We start from the raw sequence: 12,109 nt of genomic DNA, 5'->3' as shown, positions 1-12,109 counted from the left end.
GAGCAGTTAAAATGCACCATTTTCTATAAAAACTTATAAAATAAAAACTAAAGCGAATTTGTCCAAAATATTTGTTCATAGGTGCTGTAAAACATTTTTCAAGAAAATCTGAGGGGGTGGGGTGTAGACCCCTGGATGATTTGAAATGGATTGACCCCAATGACAAAAATATACAAAACATTAAAAAAATAAAAATAAAAAAAATTACTTTTCAAATTCTTTTAATATCAACTCTTCCACTCAGTACAACACAAAGCTATAAAAAATGTATTTTCATAGCAAGATTGTATTCACAAAACAGCCAACTGCCACAAAGTCCTTGCAATCAAAGTTCACAGTGTTGTTAGAAGAGTCAATTTTTCATTCAGCTGAAGTTGGGTCTTGGTCAGCTGCGACAACGTTATAACCATCAGGAGATCCTGCAACAAAATGTTTTCAGTCACTTGTCACACTTGACACATCTGTGAAACCCTTCTGTACCATGCTCAGCTGGCCCGCACATAACTTTTGCAGTAGTAGAGAGCAAACACAGGCCCCTCGAAAACAATTTAAAATGCTTGCTTAGCACACTCGAACAATGCTTCGAAGGATTAAGAAAAACCTCTTTGAAGTATCCCCTTCAGTACAACTGTATGACAATGCACAAAAAAAATAGGAGCTGTACAAATATTCATTACTACATTCTAAACACAGATAAGCCTACCTGGATGAAATTAATGTTTTTAAGTGGGCAATACCACCACCATTCCAAAAATGGCACTATTGTATGCAAGTGGAGTGTTTACAACCAAGGTATACAACCCTTTTACTCTGGAAGCATTTTCCCATAAACATGAATGTATGTTGTCTGGATAATTGTTGGCTAGATTTAAGTCCAAGATCCATAGTTTTGCAGCCACCAGGGAAATTATGTCTCCCATGAATATCATTGTAGGTAAACAAACGTAACAGACATAGTTTTGTAAAGAGACCTTTGAATTTTTAAAATATTATGGAAAAAAAATTTCTAAATAAATAATTTTTCATAAAAGTTTTAATTAAGAAAATTTTAAAACTAAATATTAGGTATTTATAAAAACTGTACAAGGCTTTTGCTTTGCAAACAATGTAAATGAAGTATCCTGAACAATTCTAAGTTGCTTAAATGTTTACATACCATACAGAATTTAAATTACTTGAGTATAAAACTTATTTAACTGACGTGTGTAGCTCAATAAATGGACGAATGATGTGTGAGTTCAGCATTACACCGCTAGACATCAGGCACGACGAGTTTAGAGTTTGCCCGCTAGATGTCCCACCTTTAGTTCTGGAGGAAATAACATTGTTTTTGAAAAAAATCGACTACAAAACTGGTGTCGGCGACATCACGTCGTTATATTTTGAAGATAGAAAGAAGCTAACCGACGAAAACTCTTCCATTTCCTTCAAACCATATCGAACATTGAAATATTTATTTCTTATATTTCACAGATTTGAATTGACGGTACTCTGTAGAACTTTAATTGTTAATATTTTATTCTCTATCATGGCAAAATTTATTGTCTTTACATTAATATTCCTATTGCATGAACCAAACGTGACCTATTATATAATATACATTGAAAACATATTATACGGAAATTATACCTATCTGTGAAAACAAGGCAAATTATATGGTTAGGAATCTGAAAGATGTACTAGTATAACTGTGCCATACCAATGAAGCAGTTGTACACTTACAAGCATGTAGTGTTTGCTAACACATTTGAATTATTTGGTTTCAAAACCGCATAAATGTTTTTTTCTTTATTTTACTTTTGACAGCAACATGCGTCCTCTTTGCTCCATGGTCCGCTCTGTGAATATCAGGTCACGCAATATTTTGAATGTTATTGTAATTTTGGCAATTCTAAATCTGTGATTAATGTGTAGTAAAGTAATTTTTTAAATTTTTATAATTTAATTTTTTATACTTGGTTGGTTTTCTTCAAATTACCTATATACATTCCTTTATTTCATATACTGGTAATAAACTCATATTTTACTACTGGAATCTTTTCATAATATCTCCTAACTGCAATAACTATTTCTCTGCTTAAGAAAAGTAATACATCCAATAAATAAAATTATCTTCTGATAGCAGTTACATATAGTTTCACAAAAATATTTGAACACTGTGTTAAAATTCTATGTATCTAATAGGGTTCTGCAAATATTCAAAATTTCCGAATTCGAGTTCAAAATTTTTGATATTCGATTCGTCAATTCGAATATAATTCATTTTACAATAATTCGACTTGCAAAAACTGGCCCCGATACACTAATATAAGACATCACCCCCCCCCCCCCCCATGTTTAAAAGAAACGTAAATGGACGATTACATCTTCCACTTACAAAAATTATACAGCGAAACCCCTTATTTACGTTTTCCCGTTATTTGAAACATTTTATTTCTGTCCCGTTTTAAACTCATTTGATGTAATGCAATAAATTCCAGTTGTTTACAACATGCCTATTGCTTTACGCAGTTTAAGCCGTTCCTTCTGATAAAACTACTACAGTTTCGGTGCAGATATCGGTAAAGATATTTTATTTGCAATTTCATGTCCAAGCCATAAATACTGTTACCACTTACCTTACAAAGAATGAAATTCTCATGTTTCAGAAACAAATGCCCATAATTAAACAATAAACAACATACAAACAATATAGGAATTTTTTTTCAGGTAAGGGCATTGCTTACCTTAAGTAAACAAATCCAGAAATTTGAAGTTACAGTAATTGAGAGGACTGAAACCAACAGAAATTTATTTGTTCAGTGAATATTAAGCCCATGGAAATGAATGAAAAGGTACATTATCTTTATTTACCAAGACCGACACATAACCTCTCAATCACGATTCTGTAAATACACAACATACCTTATTTTATCGTGTACGGCCGCCTTTTTTTTCTCCTAATTTCCACACGAAAACTTATGATTCTGCTATCTACGCACTTGTTAAAAGAAAAAAAAAAAATGTTTTTAAGGGACAAGAAAATACATATTCCATCACTGTTGTGGTGGTGTCGCCATTTCACAAGGGTGTTTAGAAAGACGTACCAATACTCCTTGGTATACATACCAGTTTTCAGGGTGTCGTACCAAAATACTCTCGACTTGGGGGTTAGTGTGTTCAATTAGAGGTCTGCGAGTACTCGAAAATCGAGCTCGAGCCGAGTACTTACTTCAAGCTCGAGCTCAGCTCGAAAAAATTGTTAGGCTCGAAAATTTCGAGCTTCAACAGCAGCAGGTTATTTGGCCGGAAAGCATTGTGACGATGTTTTACTATTTACGGGAAAAAATATAGTAAAACTCGCTTACGAGGTCCTGCATGGTAGGTTTTTCCGTATAAAGCGTTTAAATGCCCGGGGTCTCATTATTTACGCCAATAAATGTGTGATATAAAGCCCCATAAAATTTTTTTCTGAAAGTTCCTGTCTCAAATAGTAATGGCGCACGTAAATATGAAGAAAAGACAAATGAACAACAACTTACGAAGAAATATAGATGATGTGATGTACCATAACTACAGTACAAACACAATAGTTATTTTAAGATAATTACCATAAAATGAACTAAAGATTCTTTGTAGATACCATAATTACTACAGAAGTATGATAGCTACCCCATTTGCACTATAGTTACCGTAACAACCGAGATGTATATTTACCGTGATGGTAATGTATTTATTTATGACATATTAAAATTAAAAAACATTATTGAAAAAAAAAGGATGTTAAATTTTGTTTTTGTTATGTTTGTGGCAGTAATTTTACTGTAGGGTTAAAAAAAAAAATAGAATACGAAGCAGCTTATCAGCAAAGGAGCCGGAAACTTATACGTAAAACCTTTTTGTTGCAACCCCATTTATTGCGACCACCTCTCTATTACAACCCGATTTCGAGGAACCGTGAAAAAATTGCCGAAAATCCTAAGAAAATCGGACAGAAAATAAGTTTCTTGTGGTGAGTAGCGTGCTACTGCGTTTCTCTTGCCGAGTGCTGTACTGCCATAGGCAGCGCATATCTAAAAATAGATACCACTTCTTGTCGACCGCTGTCAGCGCTTAACAACCCCCATTCCACGTTCCTTTGCCGGCAGGGTGCAGATAAAGGTTTTTGTGGCAACGTGTTTACGTTTAGCTTTTTGCGAGTGTCTAGTGTGGTATGCAGTTAAGGCAAAGCTACCTGCTGGATTTCTCTCGATTTTGATTACTATCGGTTGACAATGTTTGCTTAGTTTTTGAAGTCCGATTTGGTATATTTTCTGGCTTGAATTTGTGAACTATTGTTGATGACTAATGCAGGTATTTTTTTTTCGATGTAGTGTATTATGACTTAATAAATAAAATACCATTAAATATTAATTACTATTAATACAATGCAGGAAAAACCCTCAGGCCGCAGCGTGTGAACATGGTAGTCAGCCGCTCGCTCGCCCTTGCTCACCCTCACCCCGTACCGTGAGCTGCGGCCGATCTCGGATGCTGCTTGTACTTGTCAACAATCACGTTATCTGCTTCATTTTAACAAGGAGAGTAAAAATATATTAAAACTGTCAGCAAATTGATAAAAGCTTTATGTGTCCGCAAAACAGGCACAACACTGGCCCGCCAGTTGTTTTCATTCAAAACGTGGTTAAAGAACTTGCATGGATCAGGCTGAAAACATTCAGCAATACGTGTAGGTTATAACTTATAAGGAATATTGTTATGAATTGAGATTATGGTTCTAAAATTTCCGGAAAAATTGAATCCAGGAATAAAACCAGATAAAAAAACGAAGAAAAATACCAATTTTTCCGAAAAATTGGGAAAAAATTATAAATTCTAATTTATGTTATTAAATATTATTAATTATTGAAACTACTTTTATTGTTATAAATATTTAAGTAGGCTATTATGTTTTTATTAAAGGAAATTTAGTAGTTTTGAGTTTTGTTTGTTGGCAGATGGCCAATTTTCTTTATAAGACAATCACTTGTGACAGTTGAGACATTGTTGGAAGTGTTGGGCCTACAGCAGCAAGATTGTTTACTTTCTGTTTGGAAATTAAAAGAAGTAAGTATATTACAATATACATTTGTATTTTTAATATTTTTAATTGATAATGATATATTTTGGAAACAAATTACAACAAGTTTGTCCCTCCTAAAACCAATTGTGACAGCTCTAACAAAGTCTGAATCAGACAGTGCACTTCTGTCTGATGTTCCACATTTCATCTCTGAGTTATGTAAAGAAGTAATATCTTCATCTGCAGCATCACCCTTGATGAAAATCAAAGTAGCCAAAGTTGTGAAAGTACTGCAAAAACGCAAATACATCATTCTGAAGCCTATACACTATGCTGCAAACTTGCTCGATCCAAGATACAAAGGAGTTATGCTAGATGATGATGAAGTGCTGTCCACCATAGATTTCATCACCAAACTAACACCGAATCTTGGACTAGATATAACTTCTTTATTATCAAATCTTGCTGAATTCAGGACATCAACAGGATTTTGGCCAAGAGATGCTATGTGGACCACAGCAAAACATATTACACCAGTCATATGGTGGCAGGGTTAGTGCACTACACAACCTCTATCTCACATGGCAGCACGATTATTGTCCTTACCACCTTCATCTGCAGCCTGTGAACGAAATTGGTCTCAGTTTGCTGCAATTAATTCTAAAACTAGAAATCACACTGACTGCAGATAAGGTACAAAGCTAGTGTCTATCAGAAGTAACTTACAATTTAAAGAAAATACTCCTAGGCGGAGGTATTGTCCTAATGTACATTGTCATTCGTCATGTGCCTGTCAACCAGAACATGTTGCAGATGGACAAAGTCAGGAGGAGGAATCAAACATTTCAGAGTCAGACTCAAGAGTCATCAGAATTGGATCTAGAGATACAGCCACAGGTGATATAATGCCTATGGCCTAACCTACCTACTGTCTTGAGTGCCTACTACAGGAATTGTATGTACATGTTCATTTATATATTCAGTCTTTTTAAAAGTGTACTTACGATATATTAAAAAACAATGCTGAGCACTATGTAACCATGTTGCTATAAATCATTTTCATCAATGTGAAAGTGAAGGGTTTTTAAATCTATCTATTTATTTATGTCAATTTTTATTTTTTCCAATTTTTCCATAAAATTTGTGTACTGATGAAAAAAACCAAGTTTACAGTGTTTTTTCCCCAATTTTACCTGGTTTTTTCCCGGCCTCAAGAACCCTAATTGAGATGCTATGTTTTTCGAGTAGATATACACAGCGACCGACTGGATGCACGCACGCCTCGACTTGTTTTAACTGCCGCAGCGATGTTTATTTTGACAGCTCAAGCAATTATCTCTTCCCGTGGGTTGACAAAAAAAAGTCGCTTCACTCAGCATAAAAAAAAAGGCTAAGCCACGTATTCCCCGCGCAGGAAGAAACACACTGGCTGCCTTCTGTCTCCCACGCATTTATCTTTCTTCTAACATTCCACGTCTCACCTCTCGCGCGAGCAATAACGAAACGACCACGCATTGGGCCGTTTTAAGCTTTGTTTGGTGACAGCAGCTTGATCTTCTTCGGTATATTCCTTTTCATAGGACCCTTGCTATTAAAATACATTTATATTTAAGTATGAAAGCCTGTAAATTCCTTGCCAGAGATGACTGAACTCGAACTTCGTGTGAAAAGTGACAAATTTTGACATATTTTTTTTTGGGCGTGTTTGGGGGGGGGGGGGGGGGGGGGGGGGGGGGGGGTCAGAAAATATTTACAATGATCTTACCCCTCCCTCATCGCTTTAGTACCCCATTCACAATAGCCCAATTTTACGGGAGAAGAGAGGGTGAAATGAGCATTTTCTCACTGAAGGTTTTTCAAAGGGGAGCGAAGTTGTGGTTTGTGTGTCTGGGAGGGATGAGCTAGCCTTGAAGAATGTTAACGAGAGGGGAGGGAGGGGTGAGCTTATGCGTCATTCTTACATGAACATTATTGGAAGTATTAAAGCCGACACACAAATACGCTGTGTGTTAAAATTAACAGATTTTAATGATCTTTCATTTTGTTTTTTTTTATTTTTTTTTCTGATTTTCACATTTTGGTCAAAATGTCCAATTTTTTGACGATTCCGAGAATGTATTCGTAAAATCACTGCTTCGTTAAATCCGGGGTTTGTGACATTGGGGTTCTAGTGTATTTAACTACAGCAAACAGAAAACGTACATGTAAACTAACCAGTAAAAATAAACTGTCTATTGACATATTTTCTTTAGAGGTGGCCTGTAGGGCGACGGATTTGTCATGAAGGTTGAAGTGGGTTTAAAGCAAAGCCGTCTAGCATTGTGAGAGACAGTATCCTGCCATTTTACGGCTGGTTTCTTAGCGAGTAGTGCTTTGGGAGGGGGGAGGTTGAAATCAACTGAAAATTTCGGAAAACATCTATTACGACCCTATTCCTGGGAACCGTGAGGGGTCGTTTCAGAGAGGTTTGACTGTATTTTGATGCACCACTGTCGTCAGAAAAAGAGCTTGATTGTTACCTGAGCACACCACTCTGCTCACTCAAGCATTAATGTGCAGAGTACTGGACTGCAGGATCAGTTTATTCTAGGGATGGGACGAATCCACATTTTGGTCAAATCCGAATCCTTGTTCGAATCCTCAGTGTTTGTCATCGAATCTCGAATCCCAGTCCCACACTAAACTTCACCACATGTTATTAAAGAAATCACACATTTATTTTAAAAAATTACATAGGCCTATGTATTAAAAAAAATCACATGTGTATTTATAAAATTATAAAATAAGTGCATAGTGTATACACCTGATATAAAATAGAGAGAAATAACCTCAAAAACCACAGACGTAAGTTTGCATCTGTCTAATTCTCTGTTAAATTAATCCTTCCTATGTTTTCAATAAAATACGTTTGTATAACAGACACCATTTAAAAAAAGTTACGTTTTTTTCTGCAATGTTATATTATTGAAAGTTGGAAATGATAGAGTAGTTATGCTAATTGACAAAATGCAGCGTAGTTTATCTTATGTTTGTGCCATTTCCGTTACCTTTATAATATAGTTTAGGTATACCTACAATTTTCTAGAGCTGGACGAACCTCAGTTCTCTGGTTTCGAACCGAGCCGAACTGAACCTCATACAGAAATAATTGTTATCAATTAAAATGAACAGATGACCAGCATTTTGGTCTTTAACTGAGTGGTGAGAAAGAAAGATTCTCCAGCCATATGTAAAATTAAAACATTATATAGCTTAGCTTATATATATACCAACTTTTAATTCGTGAAGAAGTTACATCTAAATTTCAAAAAGACTATATTCCTTTTTAAGTGTACACTAACCTTCATTTAAAAAAAATATTATAAAGATGACGAACATTCAGCGTAAGGCCACATAACATATTTTTGTGGTAGACATAACCTAACATTTTTAATATGTAAAACTTTTTAATAGGACATAAAAAAAAAGACGAATGTGAATTAAGTTACCTATCTACATATTTTTGTGGTAGACATAACCTAACATTTTTAATAAGTAAAACTTTTTAATAGGACATCAAAAAAAGGCGAATGTGAATTAAGTTACCTATCTACATTAAAAAACCCGCTGTCTGCAGTTGCTTTTTTCTTGGAAGAATGCTGCTCGTTAGAAGAAACTTTAGACGGTTTTTTTGGGGTGGTTCTGGGTCATCCGGGTCGTCATTATCTTTTCTCCATTTGGAAAACTTAAACGACGTTAGCCTGCTCATCGCAAATCACCTCAAGAACAATAATATTGTAAACGTAACGTAAAAAGTGTGGTTATAGAAATTTGCGTCGGAAAAAGGAAAACACGAGAAATAATGATGGCTGCCGCGACTACGCTAGTCAACTTAGTACCGTACTGTAACATTTACTGGACCAGTACTTTTAATACACAAGATTAAATTAATATTTTCATTACCTGACTGTTATAACCAAAAAGGCCAAAGAAAATAAATACATCCCAGTAATTTAAAATACGTAATTTACGTAATCATTTCCTACCGCATTTGTCTTGTGTTAACTTGATCACGTTAGTTTTGCCGAAATACGAGAGTTCTCGTACATGCGCTTTAGTTTAACGTATGGGGTATGCAATGTTTGGTGATTTTACAACACTTCTCGTATACGCACTATAGTTAAAGGTATAATATACAATACCTTTTGCATTTGTACGATAGTTTATATTACGTAGTACGACAAATGCATACAAAATTCTCTAAAGTAATCAAAAAACAAAGCGCGCCCATATGAAAAAATGCTATGCGAGTTATGCGACGATTAATAATTTTATTTTTATTTTGTCTGCGCTTGAAACTGTTGAGGCGACGATTATGCGATAAAAGTCGGAATATTACAAGTAATAGAATTTTGTTGAGCTGTTTTGTGAATGGTCTCAAATGGGGGTTAGAAAATTAGAAAAACGTATTTTTTTTAAAACGATCGTTCGGTTTTTCGAATATATTTTAAGAGGTTTCGAACCGAACCGAACGTAAGGGTTCGGTTCGGTTCGAAATTTTCAAACTTCGCCCAGCACTACAACTATCAATTACTACCTGAAACTCTTAAAAACCGACCTCGAATCCCACCTCGAATCCCACCTCGGATCCTACGAATCCTCGAATCCATAGGATTCGGTATATTCGACGAATCCAAGATTCGAAAATCCCATCCCTAGTTTATTCAGAGCAAATATTTTCTCAAGCAGGGTTGATTGTAACTGACCACAGGTCATCTCTGCTGCCAGATCATGTGAATCAGTTGATTTTTTTGAAGTGTAATCTCAAGCCCTCCTAAATACAGTTACTTTTCAGTAGAAAAATCAGAATTTGTTAATATGTAAATAAACACAATTGATTAAAAAATGTTTAGCATATTACAATTTAACATACATTTTACTTAAAATTTTAACTCTTTTTAAGAAAACAAATAAAAATTGAGAGTATCGGTTTTGGTATCGGCAGTGGTATCGGAATCAGTGGTGTTATCGGAGTATCGAAATCGGTATCGGAAATCGAGGTATCGGAACAGCCCTACTTATTTTGTCTGATAATTACGAGTGTTTCCTTGTTGGTTGTTGGCCCTTCCGTAAGTATGAGTGATTTAAATGGCATTTTGAAAAAAGGTCAAGCAGTTAACACAGACAACTAAAAGAGTGACGAGAAAGGAAGTGGCGGGATGAAGGGGGAAGAGGAGAGGCCGTGGGCGGGATTAGGGTGACTAACATCATGCACGCTCTCTCTCTCTCTCTCTCTCTAGTGGCTCTCTCACTTGAGGCGACGGCTACTTCCCATCCTTTTCTTTTTCTCATCCAGTTATTCCCCCTGCATTGTCTTCTCTCTCGCTGTCTCTTTCTCTCTCTACCCTAGGTTCAAGGTTGACATTGAACAAAGGTGCTTGAAAAGGCACATCCGGCAGGGGGTGAAGGAATATTATCAGCAGCACCCGAAGGTTCACAAAGGAGGGGGGGGGGGGGGGGCAGAGAGTTGCCACGCTTATAGTGAGATTGGCCACAAATATAACCTAACCAGAAAGTATAAACTGATTGTGTTCACCGCTGCGCATAAAGCACCGTAGAGTGTGTCTGTGTGTTGTTACGTCAGCCAAGGTTCTCCTCTAGTAACTAGCTGCTGCGCTGGCTTTCGACTATGGGGGAAATCTGAAAATAAACCAGCCTACACAGGAAGGAAGCCTTCGCCCCTCCCTCCCCGCACCCATCTTCTTGCACTTCTTTTATTTTCTTTTCTCCGCTTCACTTACTTCCCCCCCCTTTACGATGCGACCATGGCCCCACCTGCTATCTTAGCTGTGTTTTATTGCTACCTCATGCGTCATGCGTCATGCGTCAGACAAATTCATTCCCCATTAAAACAAAAATATTGTAGATACAAAAAAAATCATACAGACCTTTTCAATTTGTAATTTAATTTGCTACATCTTTTATTCAATGCGTTTTTAACTAAAGTATACCATTTACACGTTAAGTGTGAAATTAAGATATTTTTAGAAGGTTCAGGAATCTTAACTTTGACTTCAATTTTCTATGTTTGGTTATTACAAGTATTTGTAGTTACAAGGATTTTTCCCGCCATAGTAACAAGGTTCCACTGTACATTAAAGTTCAAAGGGGAGAGATATCAAAATTAAGTTAATTTTCGCATTCATGTAACCATGTACCGTGGTAAGTGACACAAAAAAAATTAAAGTTGTTCACAATGGCAAACAAAGCTGCTCACACAATAATATATAATAAACAAACTTTACACTATTCTCTTATAAATTTTATTGTTCCATTTAAACTTTTCTGATGGTTTGCTCTTAAACGCAGCACTGTTGCAACATGAATGGCCGGAAATTCTTAATACTAGTTCCATTTAAACTTTTCTGATGGTTTGCTCTTAAACGCAGCACTGTTGCAACATGAATGGCCGGAAATTCTTAATACTAAAGGGTAAAAGATGGTTCAAGTAAATTAAAATGTTAATAAAGGAAATTCGTAAATCACATGTACATAAAAATGAGGTGCTACTGTATACATTTTAAAACTATGTAAAATCATATTATAATACAGTCAAACCTCTATCTATCGAACTCGCATGTATCGATTGTCCGTGTTTATCGTATACTTTCTACGGTCCCGGCAAAATTGCCATACAACTAAGGTTAAAAAAGTCCGCTTGTACCGATGTTCGAATTATCGTTTTGTCCGCATTGATCGTTCAAAATATGTGGTCCCGTCACTATAAATTATAATAGATGATCGTTTAACCATAAAGATTTTGCAGAAATAACCATTTCTTAGAAAGAAACCGTCATAAAAACAGTAATAATAGTATACAGTAGTAAATATCACCTTAAATCTGAAGCCAAGTAATGGAGCACGTAAATATGAAGAAAAGACAAATGAACAACAACGTACGAAGAAATATGGATGATGTACCATAACTATAGTACAAACCCAATTGTTATCCTAAGATAATTACCATAAAAAGAACTAAAGATTCTTTGTCGATACCATAATTACTACAGAAGTACGAAAGCTACCACA

At 35.6% G+C, this 12,109-nt stretch overlaps 1 protein-coding gene across 1 annotated transcript in view; it reads right to left on the bottom strand.

Moving 5' to 3' along the window:
- Nucleotides 1-204: 204 nt before the first annotated feature.
- The window catches only part of LOC134531552 (eukaryotic translation initiation factor 3 subunit F), a 45,198-nt gene continuing 33,293 nt past the window's right edge, over nucleotides 205-12,109 (bottom strand). The window contains exon 6 of the mRNA XM_063367248.1: nucleotides 205-419. Within this exon, the coding sequence (XP_063223318.1) occupies nucleotides 333-419 (87 nt within the window). The 3' untranslated portion in view covers nucleotides 205-332. The remainder of the gene's footprint in view (nucleotides 420-12,109) is intronic.

Source organism: Bacillus rossius, chromosome 5 (genome assembly GCF_032445375.1).
Source record: "Bacillus rossius redtenbacheri isolate Brsri chromosome 5, Brsri_v3, whole genome shotgun sequence".
Classification (NCBI taxonomy): domain Eukaryota; kingdom Metazoa; phylum Arthropoda; class Insecta; order Phasmatodea; family Bacillidae; genus Bacillus; species Bacillus rossius.
The sequence above is the reverse complement of the archived record's forward strand: the minus strand, read 5'-3'. Positions and strand labels throughout refer to the sequence as shown.